The sequence below is a fragment of the Coloeus monedula genome (genome assembly GCF_965178545.1).
Source record: "Coloeus monedula genome assembly, chromosome: 3".
Taxonomy (NCBI): Eukaryota; Metazoa; Chordata; class Aves; order Passeriformes; family Corvidae; genus Coloeus; species Coloeus monedula.
Window position 1 is genome coordinate 33,850,081 of NC_138783.1, and position 24,630 is coordinate 33,874,710.

General features: G+C 42.2%; 1 protein-coding gene across 4 annotated transcripts; it reads left to right on the forward strand.

The window, feature by feature from the left end:
* Window positions 1-13,275: 13,275 nt before the first annotated feature.
* On the forward strand, window positions 13,276-22,897 carry HIKESHI (heat shock protein nuclear import factor hikeshi). 4 transcript variants are annotated; one of them, XM_082278260.1, is made up of 6 exons: window positions 13,348-13,436; window positions 13,815-13,923; window positions 14,236-14,418; window positions 18,110-18,261; window positions 20,808-20,926; window positions 22,662-22,897. In XM_082278260.1, exons 1-6 carry the CDS (start codon window positions 13,407-13,409, stop codon window positions 22,714-22,716), a joined length of 648 nt encoding a protein of 215 aa, XP_082134386.1. In that variant the 5' UTR covers window positions 13,348-13,406; the 3' UTR covers window positions 22,717-22,897. The 4 variants fall into 4 exon arrangements, with proteins under 4 accessions (XP_082134385.1, XP_082134383.1, XP_082134386.1 ...); XM_082278259.1 differs by lacking the exons at window positions 13,348-13,436; window positions 13,815-13,923 and adding an exon at window positions 13,276-13,317 and having other exon boundaries at window positions 14,181-14,418; XM_082278257.1 differs by lacking the exon at window positions 13,815-13,923 and having other exon boundaries at window positions 13,329-13,436; window positions 14,181-14,418.
* Window positions 22,898-24,630: the final 1,733 nt, after the last annotated feature.

A 24,630-nucleotide genomic window follows, 5' to 3' on the forward strand; every position in this document is an offset into this window, starting at 1 on the left:
AAAAGAGGCAGTCAGAAACTGAACAGCCAGCAGATCCTTCCAATGACACCAGCTATTCTTTCAGAAGTGTCCTCTGCTATTTCTTAGCCGTGCTCCAACTGCAGCACAGGGAAGAATGTTCTGTACAGATAAAGTGCCAAAAATTACTCAGAACCAATCTTCATATTTAAATACATGTTTTCCTTTAATTTAGCCATCCTGAATGGCTTCCAGTCACTTGAAGATGTTGAAAAGCACCACAAATGTAAGGAATTACAGCATTTGCTTTAACCATAGAAGCAATTAAGTCTCCAGCAGTGTGGAAAACCGCTTTTGAGCTGTATTTATTGATGCATAGATTTCACTGTAGTGTGATATTTGAAGACAAATTGCTATGCCCATAATTAAGACCGTTGAGGAATTGGCAAGTGAAATATAATGATGAAAGACCAGCTCAAAGGGCAGAGTTAGATTGGTCAGGATGATACAATCTATATGACCTCAGTGCCCTATTCCTGCTCATTGATTTCCCAATTAAATATAACTTTTTATTCAATCAGTTAGAATATACTGCAAGTTATTGATGCACTGCTAGTAGGAAAAAGCAATGAAGTAAAGATAGAACAGTGGGTGAGCACTGCCTCATTTTAACATTTTATTAACCTTAATGGGGTCATGATGAAGATGATGTTATTCACTTCAGTCCTTTGTCCTTATTTTTATTTTAGTTTAAAGTGAACTTTTTCAGACCAAACTAGGGCAGAAGAAGCCCATTCCTGGGAAGTCTAAGGCTCTTTTGCTTTCCTTTATTTGAACAGTGCTAAATTCCACTGCCAGGACTCCGCCTTCATCGCATCTCAGCTAGATGAGAGACAAATAAGGAAATGCACAAAGACAATGAGAAAGATGTAGAATAGTTTCTGTACACAGAGAAATTGAGTAGACTAGGACTTCTGCTTGTAAAAAAATCCAAAAGAATGACATGATAATAATGGCCTATGAAATGAAAAATCACATGTAGAAGGTGAACAGTACCGTTTAGGCCTGCTCAACTTCAGACATCAACTGCAGAAAGGAGCTGAAAGGACTGGAGAAAAAGATTTCCAGAAAGACTATACCTGCATTTGGGCAAATCTGGCTGTACCTGAATGTAAAACCCTCCAAGATGTGTCAGCCAAAGAAAACCCTCTCCCTGGAAAACTGAACAAACTGAAAGGGGTTGTTGCCTTAAGCTTTGTAAGACTTATTATGGGAGACATGGGGATACAGCAGAGAATGTTTGAAGACTGTGTAATTTATTATAGGATATTTTAAATGAACTGTGGAAATATACAAAACATACTATGGGATGTTTAGAGGAAAAATCAAAGGTGGGGAAAGGGAAAGAACAAGTTGGATCTGGGAGGAGCAAGTGTGTACAGAGGAAAGAGCAGACAAAAAAGGCCACCTGTATGTTGCTGGTCAGCATTTTCATCCAATCCCCACACTTGACCACTGCAATGTCACAGCTAAACTCTCTCCTTAGCAAGCTGTGTGAGCATGCTCCCTGTTCCCTCTGTGTGCATGATCCACTAGTGAACTTCAACTTTACTGGCCCTAGCTGATGTCTGCTAGCCACAAAACTGAGGGGCTCTTAGGTCTGGATGCCAGCAACTGGAGAAAGTCAGGGTCTGAGGGAAAGCTACCAGGCAGATGGAATGCTTGCACTGTGAGTGTGTGCTTGTGTGTGCATTTGTGTGTTGCCACCAACCAGGTACTCACTGCCAACTGGACCTCAGGACACAGCCTGTCTCTAGCAGACCAAGAAAGCAAGTCCCATGAATCCCAACATCCACATGACCACTGCCAGCATGATTTCTATACTAGCGTCTCCTTCTGCTTACATCACCCTTATACACTTTTTGACACTACAAATGCCCTGCAGAACAGTCCCTAGATGTCAAATCCTTTTGCAGTTGCATTCAGGGCATTCAGAAAACCACTGGCTGTGCAACAGGCAGACACTGGGAACCCAGAGGGTGAGAAAACTGCCTGGTTCATGTCCCTGTGCTCTATGAAACTGGGCTGCAATTGTGTTTGTGGGTGTTACTACAGCAAGGAACACAAGCAAAAGTGCACCAGTTGAAATGAATGCATGTCTCAAAATTTTAGTCCTTAGTACACCTGTGTAGTGAACACTGGTGACCTAAACTAGAAGGCAAGGCCTACACAAGCTTGAGTGCAATCTGCCATCTTAATTCATCCTCATGATCTGTGTCACCCTCTGTATGCACTCAATGACATTTATATTTTCTGCATTCTTTTCCCAAATGTGCCACAAACTTTGTGACATCTTGAGTGGAACATTTGCAGCCTGATACAAAGCTCGCTGCTGCCAATGGAAGCCCTTTTGTGTCTTGCTTTTCCATTTGTAAAATAAAGGTAACAACCCAGATTTATCTGTTCACAGAACTAATTACAGTAACTCTTCACAGAAGAAAATCACGGGACAGCATTCCACCAATGCCTTTATCAAACTAAAGGGCCTATCCAAGTTTTTTATTGCAAAAAAACACCCAGTGTCACAGATCCACAAGGACACTAAAGTGAAGCACTGAAGTTAAAATTAATAGCTTAATTACCTTCCATAATTTATTGGACATACACAACTGATTCCATGGTTCTCCAAAATTAATTCATGATGACCTTGAAACAAAGGAACTGTGGGAAGGACTGTCAGACTTTCTCTTATTTTTTTTTCCCATAGATAAATTTCCAAAACTTCTCAGGATTTGTTAAACATTTTTCATGATAGAAGAGGACATAATCCTTCTCAGAGCCTCTCAATGTCCTGATCAGAAGCCCATTTCTTTAGGAGAGCACATGATCAGTGTTCACACACTTTTATCCCTCTTTGAGGATTACAATTAAAAGACACAGATTTGTTATATAAAATCTATTAAAAGACAACAGGGCTTCAGCCTAATTCACTTAACTGCACATCTCTACAGTTTAGATCTCTATACCTGAGCTAGTCATCCTGGGTTAGCTTTGAAACTGGTGGAAAGAAATGGGCACTTTATCTCTGTGGGGTACTGCATCCTGTGGCAAATACCTGGAATAGCTCAGATGAAAGCACACAGTTCCTTCCATTAGCTGTAAAGGCAGCCCAGAGTACTGAATCCAGTGACTCAGCAGATGTCTACATTTGGTAGTCAGGATGGATCCCTTGCATTTGCTGTGGGATTCACAGATGTCTCTGACAGACCTGGTAATGTATGCACACCTCCCAGGATCCATTTGGGTAATAATATCTCATTCCTAACTTCAGAAGAGAAAATGATGCTGACTCCTGTGACACTTCAAGATATTGTAACTTTCCTGCTGAAGCAAAGTCACCTCCCTTTTGTAACAGCTGGGAATCCAACAGGTAGCAAAATCTCCAGAAGCACCACTGTGACAAAGAGAAATCTCTTGGTAAGACATTACAAAGCTACTCATCTGAAAAATGGGTTCGGGGGGAGACCTAGTCCTTCTGAGTACTTTTTCTCTTTTTCCTATAGTTTGATGTCTGAGAGGAATTTTAACTAGGGACTTGTCATTTCAGAGATTGGCAGTATGAGAAAATGCTCCAGGAAAGCTTTTCTGGAGCACAGGGCAGCCACATAACTAAAGGTGGAAAGAAGCAGTGCCACTACAGCATTTTGTTTCAGAGTTTTCTGATGTTCTGTAAATACAGGCCAGCCAAAATACACAGGTGGATGACTGCTATTCTGCAGTATCTTCCCTTGTGGACTCCTTATTCTGAAATAAAAGTTCCTATTCCTGAAAATTGATTCTGTCCTGGGAGCAAGCTAAGTATCTGCAATGAAACAACTTTCACTCTGAAATCAGAGTACCCCATAGTGACCTAGTTCCAGATTGCTCTAGCAGGAAAACTGCTCTGCTCGTGTTCCCCATTCAACCATTTTCCAGTGCATCTGTGCTAAAAACCCTTCCCTCTTCAAATGAAAGCTGAAGGAGGTTCTGTGGTTCCTGTCTAAATCCACAGTGATTCTGACAGCAAGGAAAGCAGACGAATGGTCTGTGTTTACATTGGTCACACTTTTCACATTTCTGTATTGTCATTATTTGTGGAGAAAGATGGTTTATGTGCAGCATTCTCAGAGATGCAGCAACCTTCTCATCTGTTACAGACTTTCCCTTGATAGAGCTTTTGCAATTTACATCCTTTCAGGATCTGCCTGTTTGTATTTTGCATAGTGAGGGAATAAGTCTGAAATTAGTCAGTATTTTTGTTGTGCTCAAGTGAGATCATTTGAAAACTCCCCTGGCTGTGGGTTCAGTGAGATCTGAGCAGTTTCCCTTGCAGTGGATAAACACTTTTTCAAGGGAACCATCTCTCTGAGGACAATCTCTCTTAAATTATTAAAATAGGTGGTGATTCTTAGTAGCTTGAACTCATCACAGCATTTTCACAATAAGCCTTCTCTAATTTGAGTGTGTCACATCCACACAGAGACCAGCATGACTGTCCAGTCTGGACTCCTGCATAATGATCATCTGCTGGAGAAGTTCCTTTAGTAAGTCCAGCATTCACAGCTCAGCTGCAGCATTGCCTGCAGAGAAGTATAAGATCTTGCTTTAAAGACTTCCATATAAATGATCTATCACAGTCCCTAGCAAGGAATTCCAGTAACTGAGCATTAAAAATGTGTGCCTTATTTTTAAAAAATGCTTCTTACATAGTGTTTGGCTACATTGGGTAGAGACCATGATCAAGGCACAAACAAATGAGCTCTACACCACTACATGGTGTTCTGACTTTCCCTACAGAAGTTTCCTCATACAAATATCAATTTTTCACTGAATCTCCTGTATCAGCATTCCTAGAATTGGCTTAGCTTTACATTTCTCTCCCAACCCCTTGCTATAAATAGCCGTGTCTCATATATCATTTAAAGAGAATAAAACATTACTCCTTGCATTCATTTATTTGATTTTACAGCCTTGCTTGTATGTTAATCAAAAGCATAAAGTGCTGAGGTGCATAGGTGCCAAGTAAAAGTCAATATTTTACCATGAACCTCATTTATCTGCATTAGCCTGAAAAAGGTAGTTCTATAAATTTGGACATTATTGAATTTAATGACAAAGATCAATTATAGCACCTTTGACAGGACAGAGATTTGCCAGATGAGAGAGAAAAAGCATCACTTGTTCCCAAGGGAGCTAATAAATGCTGGCTGGGTGAGACAGTCCATCTCCTCCAGTGGACTGATGCATGCAAATTCTTAAATAACATTGGTTGCATCCGAAATTCAGACCCACAGTTTAAAACAGAGCTAAGTTATAGTGAGCTCTGAGGGACTGCTCAGCAGGATTGGCTGGAATACAAGAAAAAAGAACTAGAAAGTTGTCAAAGTGTCTTCATGAGAGGGATGCACAATTTGGCTGCAAAACTGAAAGCAATTCTGAACTCAGGCTGCTTCTTTCTGTGTCCAGTACACAAATACCAATCAAATTGTTTAATGAGCCCTGTGATAGTGCAGATTTTTAATTTACAAAGCTCCCCAGAAGCACAAGCACTAGTTTTCAGAAGGAAGCTTGGGAAAACATAGAGAATAACCTCCCCTGATGAAAACTACTATATTTCATTGAAGTCAGTGCCTACAGATGTGTAATACTTCCTACCCATCCTTCAGCACTATGCCCTTTCTCCATCACTGTGTAGGAAGCATTAGCCTGTCCAGCTTGGCTTGTCTGAAATACAGATAAGGTTTCACAAAGGAAAAATCATTTCTTTTTTCCTCGGTGTTTTTCCAGACTTCCATCCAAGAGTTGCTGTGTACCATAATAGCCTTTGAACTTACCAGGAATTGAAGAATTTCAGGGTGTCTCAGGATTGATCATGCATCTCAGTATGTTTTTCCAAATCCTGGAAGCCAAGGTGAACAACATTTCTAATACATATTTTTAATTACCATATAGGCAGAGATTAGTTACTATGGTTCAAGTCTTTAAACATGAAAATCCTGCAACCATGATGGAACTTCATTAGAAGTTCACATTCCTTTCACAAGGAAGGGCTACAGGGTTATATTCCGTATTTTCACTAGTAGGTCTTCAGTAACCAACTCAAAAAGCAAGTTCTCTTCTGAAAAAAAGTTCTTCCAGGTTGAATAAAACACATCCCTCATGCCACATTTCTGCTTGCAAAGATAGGAGTACATGTATTGTATAAAGCTGATTTATTAGCATGATAATGAGAGTAGGTGCTGCTTTTAGTTACACCTGTCCTTCATGGAAGTATTCCAGCCCACACAAACAGCAAGCACAGACCCAGAATCCAAGTGCACCTTGGCTTAAGCTGACACTAATCTCACCCCTACTGTATCTAGTGAGATGAAACTGAACAAAAAGCACTTGGACAGTTTTGAAATGTAATGGGACCTTCTGGACATCCAGGTTAGCCCCACCAAGACAGCAGCTGTATGCAGTCATGAGTGAAGATTGGAAAAACAGTAATGGAAGGAATGTCAGCAAAGCTGAGGACTCAAAGCACAGCCAAATGACCATGCAGAGAGGTTCTCCATTCTGAACAGGGAAGGAAAATATAGTCAGATATGATGAAGAGTTACTACAGTTTCTAAGAGCAGGAGTTAACAACCCGTGCAATTAACTACTTACAGCACAATGACAAAGCTTAGTCCGTTCCATACACAGCAAGCCAGCAAGTTGGTATGTGTTACTTCAAACATGTAGTTGTCATGGCCTACCTGACTGCATGCTGTAAAGTGAAACACAAGGAGTTTACCTCCTCACCTGGGGCAGAATGAGTTCAGAAATGGTCAGCTATGATGTCTCAATGTCAAGTTGTAACAGACCAAGACAGGCAAAGTCAACCACCTGCAGTCCTGTGAACAACCCTCAAGATCAGTTCACACCTCACCCTCAAGTAGCTGCATATTCCTTTCACCTTCTCCCAACACCTGCAGTGAACTCAGTCATCATGGTGTAGAATTTCCTATTCATTTCTTTCAGAAAAACAGGGCAATTTTGCCCACAGAATAGCAACACCAACGGCACACGAGGTAGAAAGCCCCTGCTCCTAGAGAAGCAGTTTTCTTCACTGGGAGTGAGCCATGCCTTGCCCATCTGAGATGCCTGAGATCCTCTGATGCATCAAAGATCTTCTGGCTCTTGTGAATACTTTTTTACAGGGAACATCATGGATTGGCCATCATCAAAAGCTGAGAAACAGCAGCTAATGAGCTGCAGATGACAGGACAGTTCAAGCAAGAACTAAGGGTGAGGAGCCTCCATATGCGCTGTAGATCAACAAGTGACAGGACACCACCACCTGAAGCTGGACTGTCACATTGTCCTGTGTTGCTTTTACCCTTCAGTCACACTATGCCCAGTGAGAAGATATCATATTAAATCTGTTTAAACTAATCCAGATCATTATGCCTAAAACAGTTTGGGAAACATTTAGCAAGCAACCTGAAGAAGCAGAACACTTTAACAGGAGGAGTGATGAATGTGTACTGTTAAACAGAAGACACAAACCTACAGAGCTAGCGCAGCTAGACCTAGAAAGCTATGTTTGGACAATACCTCTTGTTAACATTCATCAATAAATTCCAGAAAATAAGTGTCTTGCTTATGCTATAAATCAATTGAAACTTTTTCCTTAAGTAGTTGTATGCTAGTTTCTTTTTATTCATGTATACAGGGAGGGAGACCAACTTTAGATGAAACAGAATTAAACTGATAACTTTAGGGAAGCCAGACTTGTCCATTTGAAGTGTTTAAGACATGCTTGTAGAGACACTCAAACAGGGTAGGTCTCTAATGAGGTTGTGCAACTTAAATGGATTTTATATAACCAGATAGAAATGTCTTTTTAAAAATCCTTACATAGTCATCTACGAAAAATTATTTTGCTGTGAAGTTTACACTCTAAATGCAGCTAGGAAGCTAAGTACTGGGATAGCATACAAAAAAAAGGTTGGCTTGCTTGTGCCCCAAGTCTTGGAGCAGGAGGTGTGGGGATGTGTATCTCTGTGTGTGTGGCATGGGGGAGACTGATGGTCCTTGGGATTATTTGATTTATCTGTTCCATTACTAGTTTTGATCCTGAATGTATAGCTCACTGACTGCCAGTTAATGACAGATCATTAATATATTTGTAAACTGGTTTATGAGCTGTTTCATCCCGATTAGGGTTTAAACTGAACAGAGCAGTTTTTCAGCAGAGATACCACCAGAGCCAGTCTGAACTACTGACACGAACAGTGGTTTTTAAAATGCCAAGCCCTGGTATTTTATCACCATCTGCTGGCGATAAAGTGTCATTCACCTAAAAAATGTAAATTCAGTCTCAGCATGTACAAAATAATTCTCCCCATAAAGATTCAGAGATCTTAAATGCAGCAAAGACTAGTAAGACATCCATTGAACTCAAGTCCCAAAAGTCATCTGAGGAACAGATTACATGATCTCCTATATTCTACAAATATCCTATCATTGCTAAAGCTCTCACAGAACCATAGTCAGGTGCTGTCAGATAACACTGACAAAGGCTTCAAGATTGTTGATAAGTGAAATAAAATTCACAGTACAGACACCAATTTCCTCTCTACCACTGGCAAAGAACAGGTCGTGCAAGGTCAATAAGCCAGGCACTTTTTTGTGACCAAACCAGGGATCATCTCTTTCAGCTGACATGGGGGTTTTAGAACCATTTCCCAAATATCAAAAAAGCAGTACTACTAAAAAGTAAACTACATTCTTCCTCCTTCCTGCCCTCTGCTGCAACCTAATGTCCTTATGCCTTCCCCCATCTCCAATACTCCTCCTTTCCTCCCTTGTACCTCCTATCAAACCTAAACACCAGCACTGTGAGCTGGAGAAATGACTGGATTCCTCCCACTTAAATTCCCATGTAAGTGAGGCTCCTCAGTTAAATGGCTGTACTGCCAAGATGTCTTCTCTAATTACTGGCAACAAAGATGCTCTTCCAGAGGACAGTTTCTGTCTTAGAGGAGCCACTGTCTAGAAAGAACAGAAGGAAACTGTTTTTAATTTAAGTACTTCCCTCAGGTTAAGTTGGGTAAGAAGGTTTCAGTACTCTCTTCTTGCCTTGGTGCTCCACCTAGAGGCAGCTACAGGTGAACTTCTGCAGCCCTGGTGAGACTTGTTTAGCATAGATGGAATCTGCGGTGCTACATACATTTCTTCTGAGCACATACAAACTGGGATTCTCCAAATATTTCATATTTAGATACAGGTGAGCTTATTTCCACAGCACCTTTTCTGACTCAAGAATACCTGCCAGCAAATTGCAAGTCTCTCCTCTCACAACATGAGGAAATTAGGGCTTCTGAAAGAATGGGGTCATCCAAATTTTGATTTTTTACCGTGAGCAAAACAATGCTTTTTTTGGCCCATGTCTTGGAAACAACAGAAACATTCTGGCTGAAACTTTTACATATACAAAAACATAAACCAATGGAAGCACTTACTGAAAAGAGCTTTAGTCCTAATGGTTAAAGTTTGGAAAAGTTGAGAGGCAGCTAAGCAGAGGTCATAATAATGGAAAATTATAATCCAAATTTAAATCTTTTCATATAAAACAGTGCCACCAATAGCACCTGTGTTCACTGTCTCCAGATTTTGATTGCTTTATGCAATTATTTGAACATACTCAAAAGAGCATAACTAATCTGCAGTTAAGTTGGGCACTTTGGCTCGTTTTCCCACTCTCCAAGTAAATATTCAGTCTCTGTAGATTTATCTGGTAACTTTTTACTGATCACTATTTCTGTAAACAAAATGCTCAGTGGCTTCAAAAGGGACAAAATTAACACTTATGGGTCAACAGCACAGGAAAGCAGCTACACAACAAATACAGGCCACTGCTCAGCACAAAGACAACTAAAACCTCTTTCTAAAGTGACCTTAGAGTCATTGACCCTTGTTGGGGAAGATGAAACAGGAAAGCCTTATAAATATGATTGCCTGACAAAAGATTTTGGGAATATGAAAACTATAAGCGACATCGAAATGAAAGCCACCTTTGAGATACCAAATCTTAGTTACTGAACACCTGGAAAACAATGGTATGGCCAACTGAAGGTAATCCCCTCTTGATTGAACAATACCCTCTGCTTGCAGGCAGGTCCAAGGGTCAGAGCAGACCCTACTAGCTCAGCAGAAGGGGTCCAAAGAGTAGTTTTTAGAAGTTAAGATGTAACACTCTATGGTAATATACGAACTCTTATAGGCTGTATATAAATGCTATAGGATTTGTATCTTGTATTAGATTGGTTAGTGACAATTAGAATATTCAGTACAGAAGATGATTTATTGTATTGTAACCAGGACTTCATCACTACTACTTCCATTCTCTCTCACTACTTCTTCTTCTTCTTCTTCACTCTTATTCCTCTCGCTCTCTCTCTTTTTACTTACCCACTTACTCTCTTGCTCTCTTGGGCCTGCTCAGAGCTGCCAGCTGCAGCTCTAAGCAGTGCCCCTGTACCCACGCCCTTTGCAATAAACCGCATGTTCCAAGATCTGACTTCAGAGATCTCTCGTCACCGTCACCATCCGTCTCCGTCCGAACCCGCACCGAGCACCCCCCAAAGCTCCCACAGACCCTGAACCACTTGACATCACATTCCTGCATGCTCCATTTAGCCTTGTTCCTCCTCTGTCCCTTGAGGCAGCTCCTTCTTCACAAAACATAACCCTGACCTTCCTATCACATATTTCTGCTATCCCAAATGACCTCAACCCTCTTCCTGGTACCAAACAGCAGCTTCATCCAAGTGCTCAAGAAGATGAGCTCTGAGATTCCTCTGGTACACAGAAGAATCAAATCTTGAAACATCCCAGGGTTGTTAAGTCAGGAGAACAGGTCAAGAGTTCATTCTTTGATATCATCTGATCTCACATGGCCAGAAATGAGAGCTTTACCACCTTCCTGAAATGGGAGAGATGTGCACCTGTGGGCAGATCTGTCCAGTGCCTTCCTGACTGCTGACAGCTAGAACTGGCTGCAGGGCTGACTGCCCCCCTGCAGTGAATCTGGGGGAAACAGAACAAGAAATTACAAGAGTGATCAAAAAATACAGAACAACTTCTGCACAATAAATGACTACATAGGCTGCAACTCCTCAGGTTGGAAAACATGTAAATGACATAAGTTCATGAAATCCTTAATGGCCTGGAGACCAGACAGACAGCAGAAAAATACACTCACAAACAAAGAGAAAAAGGTGTCCAGAGAAAGAGGAAAGGAGAACTACAAACCACCCCCCCACACACCCCACCCTACCACATGAATATTTTACAAGCTATTGCTGCTTTTGCAACTGTGATTAATGTGAAAAGAAGTACAAGAAAAATACCCTTTATTCAGAAAAAAATTACTTTTCACAGTTCTTGCTCATCCAGCATCCACACCTCGCTGCGCCCATGTTCAGACACGTGTAGATGCTGCTGGTCTGTGTGTTCAGGTGGGATTCCAGCACATATTTTGGCACACCACCCACCACCCTGTGGGTGAAGTTTTGTGTCAGCCTGGACTCAGCCTGCCTGAGGTTTCTTCCTCTTACTCCTGCCTTTGCCTCACCCAGGAACAGAATCTTCTTCTCAGAGGTTCTCTACATATAACTGTTTTCTGTGTTGTGCCACTATCTGTTACTATTGAATAGGAAGTATTTGCCCTTACTGCACACATGGAACATGCCGGCTCTGTATGACCTTCTTTTACCTAAATGGCATTAAGGCATGGATCATAGTAGGGTTGGAGTGGGCATCTGTCTCACAAGTAAGTTCTAGAGCAACTTCACAAACAGGCTGAGATTAGCTTTTGGCAGGGGGAGTAGCAATAGCTCTTCACAGAAAGCTCAACAAGTATTAGATAAATAGTAAATAATTAGGTTTAAATTAAAAAAAAAAAAAAACAACATGCCTAAGCAAGAGTGCATGAGAGCCCTGCTGAGATCAGGCCTGCAAGATGGGGTTGCTCTGAGCATTTTAGACATGGTGTAATCTCAGAGGTTTGCACCAAGTTGGCAATCTGAGCTCTTCCCTAATTAGCAGATTTCTTGTTGTGTCTCAGTAGCTGCACTGCACAGCTTGGCCACCCTGCACTAATTTGCAATATCTCAAGCTTTAAAACACTTTCTTTCTTTCCAGTTCATCAGGGCCAGCTGGAAAAGCACCTGCCAAGCGGAGAACTCACTTGCAAATGTTCTAATCCAAAATGAGGCCTGGGACTCAGCAGTTCTGCACTATTGCCTCAAGACTTCTTACACCTGGGCTTCTTACTAAATCCAAGAGGTGAATCAAACAGAAGTACATATTCCATCCTGCCTGTACAAATAACCGTGGGCTAGCATAACAATTTTTAATTGCTCTCGTAATTCCCTCACATCTTCACACTGCAAGGGACAGGTTGGTTACTCCATCTGGTAGCAGGCACTGGGGTCTTCATTTTGTTTAAGGTTTTAGCATTTGGAAAGGCAGCATGATCCTTTGCTAAAACTTATCTACCACAAAGTGGACAACAAAAGCAACCCTGGGAGCTTCCCCAGTGATAGACCTCTGCCATAAGCCACAAGTGCAGTGCCCAGGGCCTGGGATGGCTGAGGACAGGAGAAGCTGTTCACCAAAGGTGATCCTGGGCGCAGGAAAAGACCCTGACATTTCCTACAGTGATGGGTCTAATCACAGGTTTCAGAGTCCATGGCAGCACACTGGCACAGTAAAGGGGAGAGGTTTCATACAGATTTCTGACAGAAATACTAACACAGGTATGATTAAGATTGAAGCATGAATTAAAATACCTGTGTAAACACCAAAAGACACAACAGAACAAGATTTAAAAGAATGGCTTCTACTGGAAGTGCAGAACACTGTTCCCAGTCAAAGTGAGCCAGCCTGTGCTCTGACACCCAAGAGACCACAAGCAGTGAAGCATAAGAACTTCCCTCAGCCAAAAGAAGACGGGTGCAGCTTACATTGCAGTAACTTGAAAGAACTGCCCTGTAAACAGAGATTGAAAAACAATCTTTGTATCTTGAGCGGAGGGGAACCTTTATCGTAATTTATGGAGATTTAACAGATGATTTGCTTCCCTTTATCTCCCTGTTCATTTTCTTCCTGTGTCACCTGCTTGACTTCATGCCAAGTATAGATATTACCGCGGTGACGCGAAAGAACTACGACTCCCATCATGCTCCGGCGCGGCCCACCCACACTGCCTGTGCGCGGCTGCGCGTTGCACCGCGGGAGTTGTAGTCCATGGTGGCAGCGCCGCGGAAGTGACTCGGCGGCACCGGGGTGAGCGGGGGCGTGTTGACTTTCCGGGGACGGCGCTCATGGAGGCTCGGGAGTAGCGAGGCGTCTGAGGGGGTTCGCTGGCCGCCGCCATGTTCGGCTGCCTGGTGGCGGGCAGGCTGGTGAGCGCTACCCGGGCCCGGGCGGGGCCCTCAACCCGCTCGGGGCCGGGGTGGAGCTGGCTCAGGGCCCTTCGCCCCCCCACGCCGGGCCCCAGGCAGGGGGCCGCGCCTGCCCGGCGCTCGGCTGGCCCCTGCCCCGCGTCCCCACAGGCAGCTGCCTTGTAGAGCGTCCTTGCCGGCAGGCGCTTGCCATCCCCCCTGTCAATGTTGTCTCCTCAGAGACAAGCTGGGAGCTTAAAAGAAGCTTTTTAAGGCTAGATTGTGCCTTGGCTGCAAGGATGTGGCATCTCGGGTAAAGAAGAGGGTATCTTTTGCTCTGGCATTCAGCCATCCTTCTGCTGCCTTTCTCAAGGTCTATTGTATTTCCTATGTGAACAGGTGTCCATGATCCTGGGGTTGTGCCAGCCAGGTGGTCAACAGCCACTTCTTAGTGACTTGGCAACCTCTTCTGCACCCTATTTTCCTCCTACGCACATGGGGAGCGAAGGTATTCTGATCCTGTAGTCCCGGGTGGGATATGTGTTCAGTGCAGGTAGAACAAGACTGTTGTGTCTTTCTGGTAGTATTTTTTTCAGTTGTTCTTCTGCTGTGTTTGGCTTTTATCTGGCTATTTGCTCTTTAGGCTAGTATGTTCCTCACCTTTTGTTATGTACCTCTTTAGGTGTATTTCTGTGAAAGGAAATTCACAGTTACAGATGAAGATGGAAAACGTGTTAATACTAATAAAGGTTTTGTTCTCTTTAGGTACAAGCTGCACCCCAACAAGTGGCTGAAGACAAATTTGTATTTGATCTACCAGACTATGAAAACATCAACCATGTAGTGGTCTTCATGCTGGGAACTATACCATTTCCAGATGGAATGGGAGGATCTGTCTATTTTTGTTACCCAGACCAGAGTGGGATGGCAGTGTGGCAGCTGCTGGGGTTTGTCACTAATGAGAAGCCAAGTGCCATCTTCAAAATTTCTGGTCTGAAATCTGGTAAGACTGGTAGAACATAGAAATCGGTGAAACAGATGTGTTCCTGAATGCATAAGGGATCCATGTGTGAAGGCTGCTTTGAACAAAAAGCTACTTTTTTTCAAAGAAGCTCAAGAAAGAAAAACTCAGTGTTTTCAGATAGTTCTGAGCAGATGTACTAGAAGCAGCCTGTCAGCTTCATGGAAGTCTGTCTGTGTGTTACTGTTCCTTGTGAAATTTCTTGGTCATCTTCTCTTGTGTGTGGTGTTGATCTGGAAATTCCTTTAAGCAGACTGGACATGTTTTGGTGCTTCTGTATAGAGAACCTGAGGAAAAAGGATCCTGTAACTTCCGTAGCATGTTTTTAGGCATTTGTCTAGACATGCCAGCAACATTTTCTTTCTGCTTCCTCTGCTAAGCAATTGTATTCTTTGTAGCACAGACAGGTTTTGCAGGGAGTAGAGCCTGGCAGTGATTTCTGACAGCTGGCACTACCCAGCCAGCAGCAGTTGCTCTACAGAATTGTTCAATAGAGGATGTCCTCATTGGAATGCAAGTTTCCAAATGTTTTAGTACTTTCGGTACATTGAGTAGGGGGGGTGTCTGTGTGTATGTTTTCCTAAATATGCAGGGGGGTTGCTATGTGCATTATAAAAATAGTGACACATTCCAAAGGCACACCTTTTTCATATGAAAGGGAGAGATACATCAGTCAAGCAGCTTAAAGTGATACAGTGATAAAGTAGTACACATCTTTTTTAGGCTTGGGAGTAGTCTGCATCTTTAACTTGAATCTGTTTAATTAAGCGTTGAGGTTATTGTGCTGTAATGTTTTCATTCCTAACATGGCAGGCATGCTTTCTTTTGAGTCAGTCCTGGATGTGGCAGTATGGTATGAGATAAGGGCTCTCAAGCTGAAGAGCAAAATGAATTCTGATCATACACATTCCTCAAAAATTTGGGCTTTCTTCAGAAGAGGGAGCAACCACAGGGAGAGTTTGGGGGGATGTTATTTCGTATATCCCAAAGCTGTGTTGTTAGTGCAACAGTAAAGCATATCACCAGTGCTTTTGGCATATGTTTCTCATGCTTGAAAGATTTGCTGATGTATGCTCTGAGACACAGCTTTGGAAGAAAATACATTTTCAAATGCTTTTTGCATGATTAGCCATAATTTCCAAGTAAGGGCTGCTCTCGAGGAAGAACTCAGTGACATAGTTGAACACATTTGCAGTGCCTTGAGGTGCTGCTGTGTTTGATTTGAGCAGCAGAGAGCTGTGCCGTTCCCATTGTTGTCTGCAGCTTATCTCTGACAAACTTAAGTTTCCATGGCCATAAACAATTTTGAGATGGAGAGGACTATGTAACAGAGGGCTGGAATCTTTGAGAGACGTTACTGATACTTGAACTCTGCATTTTGGGTTTAATACCTTGTTGAGAGGACCAAAGGTGTGTCCCTGTCAGCTCCCTGGGAAGCAGTGGTTGTAGCAGAGTTTCATTTGTTTATGCATAAAGAAGGGGCTTAGAAATGCTCCCTGCCTTGGAATTGTAAGGGTTTTTGGTGTTCAGTTGTGCCTGAAGGAGTGGTAGAAATAGAAAACAAAGTTTGGACTTCTATTTTGCACCCTTACTGGCAGTATGTTCACAAGTGGGATCAGAGTTACAGGATAGCCTTTTCCATGACAGACTTTTCTGCTGTGATGCTCTTTATGCTTTAATATGATGTCTGCATTTGAGGCCTACACATGCGTAAGGGTTTTGTTGTGATTGGGCTCAAAGGCAATGAAGGCTCAATCACTGAATTAAGGGTTCAATGAAGGGAAAGAAATGGGTGGAAAAATAGTTTTCTGATAGCAGTTGCTCTGCTGTCATGTAATGTGTTGGAGAGTGTAGGGTCTGAGTGCAAAAACCGGAGTTTGTATTTCAGTACTGATTAACGTTCTCTGCACTTGTAAGGTTTGGAATGCTAATTGCAAGAGCCAAGCATGGATAATGTGGAGTGTATTTCTCCTGGTGTAAGGATGGCAGTGGATGCTTTTATTTCACCCTTTTAGGCAGACATCTTTCCAGGCCCATGGTTCTGTGGGAGTTCATGCAAAGTGAATGGAATGGATGTGTTTTATTGTTTGGATCATGACTGTCTAAAGTAATCATATATTGTAACAGATGCAACCTACTGTTGCTTGAGGATGTTACATTTTTATTGTAATGTCTTCTTCTCAGGTGAAGATGCTACAAGATGCAAAACTTGTACCAGCTTTGTTGCTATTGGGATACTTTAATAATGACCTCGATACTTGGTTTCTGATAGCTTGTATCAAGCAAGCATCTATCAACAGCAAATGCTGAGATCAAACAACAATGACATTTCTCAGAAGAAGTACTAAATAGCATGTCAGGAGATGAACTCTCTTCTTACCTTGTGTAAAGTAACATTTCAATAGGAGTACTTGACTCATAAGGTGGCACTATATTGCAGTTGTAGGCTCTGGAGTGAGAAGTAAGCACTTCAATTGAAAAGGGTGCTGAGTTTGTAAATGTCCTTTCCATATGGGTTGGCTGTTTGCTTCTTTGTGCCTTGTGTCTCTGCAGAGGAATGGTCAAGTTCCTGAGGTCTTCAGTCTTGATCTCGGTTCAACTTGTCAAACTGTTTTTGCTGGCTGACTTTTTGACTAAGTCAGATGGTGCTTTAGATCTTAGTGGAACTAAGTCAGATGGTGCTTTTGATCTCCATTAGCCTTTCTTGCAGCTCAAGATAGTGCTGACTGGTCTACAGGACAGCTCTTGATTAGCTTTGCTTTCTCCTGCTAGTAAGAGGTCAGAGTGCTGCTGAAACATTGCCTCTGTGTTAAGAGGGTACTTGATTATTGTGTTCCCACAAAGATAGGTGCAGTATTAGTGTTTGTGTACTGATAGCATGGTGGTCCCACAGACCTTTTCCTGCATTTTCATTTAGAGGTGCTGACAGAAGAGTACATGATTTAAGTGACTCTGAATGTCTGTCCTTGTTGCAGAGACCTTGGCTGAAGCTGGGTCTGAAAGTATGGGTTGAGAAAGGTCAGAAGTGAGGGCAGAGGGCTGGGATGATGCCTGTGTGAGTGGCATGCAATTTGGGGGGTTCCTTGTTTTCTCTGTGGCACTTGCAAAGTCAAAGGCCTTTCTGTTCCATGACTATTTCTTTGACCTTTGCTGCTTTTGGTAGGTTTTAGCAGTTCAGAGGAGACCTGGGGCTGAGTCAGAGGGATCTTAAACTAGTGTACTCTACTTTTTCAGAGCACAAACAGCTTCAATAGAACCTGGTTTTAATGAGTGAATCAAACAACTTCAGCAGTGCTGCATGTTTCCAGTTTATCTGCAATTGCCAAAATGTGAATTAAAAGCTTGCTTCCTGTAGAGAAAGGTTCTGCTGTCTTTCACTAACTGGTCATATTTCCTCTTGAATCCATTTACTTCACAGGGAGCTTTAAAGTCTTGTTTTTCTGTTTTTTAGACATTTCCTTGTGATCTGTTGTGCTTTTTAAATGTACCAATCACACTGTTCCATCTGTTGTGCTTGTGTGTACTTGTGCCTGTTTTTCTGTATTTCTGAGATAGGAAGACCCCTGTGGTGGGAGCTGGGGAAATACCTTCTGCAGGAGAAACATGGTGGTTTAAGTTACACAGCCTTTACGTATGTGCCAAACCTAATGAGCGCTGTTCGTGGTGCTTTCAGGGAAGGGAAGTCAACATCCCTTTGGTGCCATGAACCTCCCACAGACGCCATCAGTAGCTCAGATTGGAATCTCGGTGGAACTGCTGGAGAACCTGGCCCAGCAGACTCCTGTTGCAAGTGCTGCTGTGTCATCAGTAGATTCATTCACAGAGGTAGCCTGGACATTCTGTTTTCAGAACTTCTCTGTACTATGAAAGTCTCAAGAACTGAGCCTCTGAAGGACTAATTGGGGAGTGGGTAGGGGAAGCTGCTGTGGGTGGCAGTAGGATTGTAACCAACCTAATCATTGTCAAATTATTTGGTTGGATGCTTTAATACTGTGAAATTACTTTTTCTTACACTGAAAAACTGTCTCCTGTAAAAGACTGGAATTTGCATGCTCAGTGGCATGAGGCCAAGAAATTCAGTTGTGTCAGTGTCACTCTGCTGTAAAATTATTTATGATACGTCCTTATAGGAGCAGCTACGACTAAATACATGTAAGAGAGAGTGGATCTTTGGTGATTTGTAGGTGCTGAAACGTCAGTACGTAGACTTGCAGGGATGGTCAAAAATTACTCACAAGTTAAGGCAAATGTGGGCATGGATGCAGATAGATATCCAGCTGTTCCACTTTCCCTGTAGAAATCCTTCTAATGTAGCTCTGCAGAATTATAGAATTATGTCCCTTCCCACAGAAAGATTTTTTTTTTTTTCCCCCAGTGCCTTCCCTGTGGATCAGGCCTTGGGCTACAATATGTGCCATTTTTTAACCCAGCCTGTCCATTGGTTTGAACCTCTGGAAGTCCTCAACCAGCTCTGGCAGTTAATTGGCAGTCTAACAGCAGTCCAAGGCAAGCTAGACCTGCATGGTGGGTCTTGATTTCCCTAACACTGATGGCTCTGGCATTTTCTTTAAACATTTCAGCAGCTGGTGAGGCTTTTCTTCAGGCCTTTTTTACGTTCTCACTTTCCTTCCAGGTGCTTGCTGAGGGACACTGGTAATTGTACAGTAATCCTGATACTGTAGCTGATGTTCTTTGGCAGTTTATACACATTGTAGCTCCAAATAGGTAATGTCTCTTGGAAAAAGTTACCATGACTAGCATGACTAGGAGTTGACCAACAGCTGGTTTTGTATAGTACAGTTAATTGACCTTTTCTGGAGTTGTTAGGGGCAAAGGACACCTAAATAATATTTCTGATTCCACCAATTTTTACCACAGCAGTAGTTAAGTTATGAGGAATAACGTGCCACGTCAGGTCATTTGCAAGGTGGTTCATGGATTTTTCTGGCAGTACTATTTAAAAAAAAAAAAGAAAACACCTCATGATTGCATAACATTTTTACAAACGTTATTTTCAGTTAAGTGATTTTTTCTATTAAAAAAGAACAACATCTAACTCTGAGCATCTAACTTAACTGAAATTGTAATTGCCTTCAAGGAATGCAGCTGACCCAAAGGCTGAAGTAGTACTTACTCCTACAGAGAAAATGTGTGAGGTCAAAGTTGAAGGAGACCTTTGAGGGTTTGCAGAGGAAGGGCATATATGACTGGGAGTATATTTGTGAATAACTAATGGCTTTCATTTAATATTTGACATCAGCTCTTTGGAACTGCTACATTATAGCAATAAAAGTATTTTTTTAATGGCACAGTCATCTGTTGCTACCTTAAATTAAGGAGTTGCTCTCCTATTACATTTTTAGTAAGTTTTATGAAGATTTATTATTGAATATGTCTTTTTTATGTATATAAAATTATAGATAAAAAAAGGTAGGACAAAACTGTAGAGTTCTGCATGTGAGTGGGGTGAGATTGAGGGTAGGGTTTGGGGATATTATTTCTTCTGCTCCTTTTGTCAGAGGGGAGCACAAGACTGTGCATATATTAACTCAGGCTCTGTTTTCCTGCATCATTTCACTGTCTATTAAATTTTCTATATGAAAATTGCTTGTTCTCCCATCCAAACAAGGCATAACTTTTTTTAAAAAAATAAAAGAATAGGGGAAATAAGGAGGTACCCGTAGACTTGTGTATTTTTAGACTGGCTGGGAATGTCCTACAACCTCATCCTCTGCACATAGGGCTTGCTATTTTTTGGCCTTTCACTCTTTTGCTTTCCTAGTCCTACAGTTTAGGAGTGCCCTGTGCATTCTTTAGGTGTTTTCCCCACAATATCTTGTGGTAAAAGATGCCAGGACAGCAGCCCTTGTGTGGGGAATGCTGAAGGAAATTGCCCTGTCACTGGAGTCTGATGAGTTGTAACTAGACAGATTGCAGACTTTTCCAATGGTTTAACAAAAAGTGTTTTTCTGGGAGCCGGAATGGCAGCTTTGGCCCAGTCTGGAATTTGTCCGATGATTTAATTTTGAGGAGAGGCACAGCTCTTGTCACTTTGTCACAAACAGAAAATGTTCTTATCAAAGCTGTTTGCCCAGCTTTTTGTCCAGCTGGATGAAATTGAGCAGGGAGAGGGCAAGTGAAGAATCTTAAAATGATTTCTGGATGCTGGATAGATCTGAGGGCAAGAGTGAAACATAGGATGTTTTGATCAATTTAAAACATATGTCTCTAGACTATATCCACTTTCCCACTGTGTTTTAGATGACAATGCTAAAATTACTTCATATAGGAGCTGTATATCTGTTAAACTTTCACACAAAAATTCAAATTGAAGGAAGAACTTCCTTAAAATGTCTCTTCTTTTTTTTCAGTTCACTCAGAAGATGTTGGATAACTTCTATAACTTTGCTTCCTCGTTTGCTGTTACTCAGGCACAGATGACCCCAAATCCTTCTGAAGCTTTCATTCCTGCAAATGTAGTTCTGAAATGGTAATGGCAATGATCTCTAGTAACAAATGTTCTTTTTTTCTAGGCATTAGACCCTCATTTCTAAGCACCGAACTACTGTCATGCTATTCAGTGAGATGATGCAAAAGTGTTTAAAATTGTTGTTGTTTATTTCTAGTATAGAGAGGTCCTGCCCACTGTTTTTGTATTTATTTGTCAGCTTTATTTTCTTGTTAGAAAAGTGCTATGCAACCAATTAAGCTTTTTTGGTTCTAAAAAAGTTGCCTTTGACATATGTGCATTTGAACTGTGCTGCTGATAATGCAAATGCTCTGGAGTTGTGGGAGAACAGAACACACTGGTACTTGTCAATTTGTGCTTATTTGTTTTACTTGGTCTCTTCCTAGACTCAGTTCCAGCATAGTTGCCTTACTTATGAATATGTGAGAGGTGATGAAATCATGTTCGTAACTGACCTGGTTCTGTCACCCAAGATCCTTGAGAGTAAATGCACAAGTCCCTCTGAGAGTTGTTTTCCAGGGACTGGTTTAATAACTGTCTGGGGTGTAGTCTGGAGATAAATTGTGAACTGCAGGCAATCCTTTAGGGTATCTGAAAATGTTTTGCCTATCAGTTTGGCCTTATTTATTTAGCCTCTGCAGTATTAACCTAAGCCCTTTTCAAATCGGTATTTTAGGCTGGCTGAATAGTTTTATCATTAGTACAGATCTCGTGAATATGCAAGCAGTTGATGTGAGCCATATGTTTTGTTTGGGAGTGTAATTTGATGCAGATCCCTTGTGTTTTGAAGGTAACTACAAACTCCATGAACATGTGTGGGTAAAGTCTCTCATGTAACTTGTCAGTGCCTGGGTGAGGCTGAGTGGGTTTAAAACCCTTCAGACTCTTTTCTCATTTGAGTTGGGCTGTGAACTGAGGTGTAGGAGAACAGTACCTTTTGATTCCTTACATTTTGAGTTTGTGAGGATTAAAAGTGGATTTTTAACTTTTGTGGCTCGAAGCCTATAGTCTTCTCTTATTTTTTTCTTTTTCTTTTAGAAAGGCACAGAAATTGTATATTGTGCCTATTTCGTCACTGTATGTCAACAGTGAATTCTGATGCTCAGTTTGTTTATGGTTTGCTTCGAGTATGGAAAGTGAAATTAGGACAGCATGTGTGCATACATGTTTGCATTATGTGTTAGAGAATTATATTTCCTCATTTGATTTTTTTAAAACGTTACCATTCAGCCTCAGATTCACACTTTTACCTGCCCAGACTTTGATTTCGTAGCCCAAAAAATGTCATGCATAAAACAGCCATTTATAGATTCATAGACCTTTATGACGGAGTCCAACCATTCACCTCCTGCTGCCAAGTGCACCCCTAGCCCAAGGCCAATAAAACATGTCCACACATCTTTTAAACACCGCTAAGGAAGGTGACTCCACCACTTCCAGTACTTGACAACCCTTTCAGTGAGGAAATTTCTCCTCATATCCAGTCTAAGTTCACTTACAATTTTACTAGGCTTGAATAAGTCTCCTCTGGGATACTGCTGTCATTATCTTGTCAATCTTGTTGAAATACACAAGTCTAACTGCAAATATTCTTGATTACGCAAATGGATTTTGGATTTACTAATGTCCTGATGTGAAGTAGATGTAGTTTATCATGTTCTCTGCATAGACTAAATTATTTGTACCCTTTATAAAAAAGACAATTTTATATGCAGTAGCTGTTATTTTTTAGTGGTTTTTTTGTTATTTTTTCTAGGTATGAGAACTTCCAGAGACGTCTGACACAGAACCCTCTCTTTTGGAAAACATAAGCTTAAATTCTGTCATTTGGAGTTCTTTCTAAAGCGTTACCAGAAAGATGCATCAAGTAACTCTGCTGAAGATTTCTGGGGGAAGGGGGGAAAACTCAAACAACGATTAGTCTAAATAGACAAACTAGTAACTTTTATATTACTCTTGAACAGTATTTAAAATTAAAACCAATGGAAACAACTTGTCTGCATGTTGGCTTATTTAACAGACATGCTTGGCTGCAACAAGAAATCAGTGTTCCATGTAGAAATACTTTTTTGAAACTGCATTTAAAGTGGAAAAAATTACAAGATGAAAAATGGCAGCACTGTGTCATACTTGTGTGGTGCTTTAGGGAGTTGTACACAAAACAAATACAGTTTTTCTTTCTTTACCTCATTTGAACGGTGATCAGGCAGGTGTGAATATGCTGATGGATTTCCTGCTGGTACTTGCACTGTAAGTTCTTTCTCTTTGTGGACAACCGCTATTCCTGTCCCCAGCTCATATAAATGGTACAGCAGTATTTCCTTCTTTGGCAGTAAGACACTATTGAGCTTAATCTTGGAGTAGCTGTCTTTAACTTTTTTCCTGTATGAAATTGTAATGAAGAGGAATCCTTGAGAACTTTGGCTCTGCTAGAAGAATTATTCCCAGTAATAAGAGAGTAAAATCTTGTTTCTCTTAGAAACAGACGTGGGGTGTCTGCTAATGCTGTCTAGGTTACTGCCCCCAAAGGCTGTCACATTTGCTCATAAATTCATAGGATTTTGGGGTGGTCTGAGTGGTTCTCATGACGAGTGTAGTTTCTGCTAGTGAGATGGCTTCAGCCACTCGTGCCCAGATATCTCATAGGTGAGCTCCAGCTGGCCCTTCTCTTCACTAGATTAGTTTGATCAGTGTTGGGGTTTTAGGAGTTCTCCTTTTATATTCTTTTTAAGAATTTTCCCCATACATATTGCTAGGGGAACAAATTACTGAGTACTTAAGAGAGACAAAGACCTGGCCATAGGGGGAAGGGTCCAACTAGCTACTCTCTTTCACTTGGGTTTTCTCGTGTAGGGTGGGGGATGCTGCAAGATTTGAACTGGGAAGAAGGGGTTGGGTCCAGCCCCTAGCTCTCTTCTTCTCCCGGAGTTCGGAGGGAGAGGAGGGCTGCCATCGTTGTGGACAGTTTGTCAGCGCTGCAGGCTTCTGCTTTCTGCTGCCTTCCTTCTACTGTGAGTAGAGCATGCTCACTGGAGTGGCTGTTGCACCAGGACCCTAACACCCTACTTCACTAAAAGAGGGACCTTTTCACCTGATTTTCACCTTTGGGTGCCTCAGGAAAAACCTCGGGATCCCAAGCCCGCCTTTCCCTGCCGCACTGGGAGCCGGGCCAGGGCCGCTCTGCCCCCGCTGTTGCTTCAAGCCTTTGCCACTCTGTAGCCCCGCACGCCCTGCCTGCTGAGACCTCCCGGGGTTTCTGCTGCAGCACCAGAGTTCAATACATCTCTTCTGCCACCCAGGATTTGTGCTCCTCCCTGCTGTTCCAGCCTGCTGTTCCCGAGGGTCCGGCCGGACACCGGGATCGGCTGCCCAGGGGTTTGTGAAGCCTTTGTTCCATCCCTTCCCGGGATCCCAGGCCGCCAGTGCCGCGTGCTCCCCGAGCTCGCTCCGGAGCGCCCCCTGCAGCCGCGGGGGAACCATCGCACCTGCCCTGCTCACCGGGAGCCGCCAGCGCCCCTGCCGGCTGCGAGCGGAACTGCACCCGAGGGGAAATAGCCTGACAGCCGAGAAGGCTGGCACTGGGTTTGGGATTGTTTGCTGCTACTGCCAGAGTTATTGCTGTTTGTTTGCCTTGTTATGCACACACACACACACACCCCCCCCTATATATATAAAAAATAGTAAAGAACTGTTATTCCTATTGCTCATATCCTTGCCTGAGAGCC

Bases quoted from the DNA above. Each gene is read 5' to 3' on its own strand.
- HIKESHI (XM_082278260.1), top strand. From the start codon at position 13,407: ATGTTCGGCTGCCTGGTGGCGGGCAGGCTG. The intron at 13,437-13,814 runs GTGAGCGCTACC...CTATGTGAACAG, and splicing joins GCCTGGTGGCGGGCAGGCTG to GTGTCCATGATCCTGGGGTT. The intron at 18,262-20,807 runs GTAGCCTGGACA...CTTTTTTTTCAG, and splicing joins CAGTAGATTCATTCACAGAG to TTCACTCAGAAGATGTTGGA.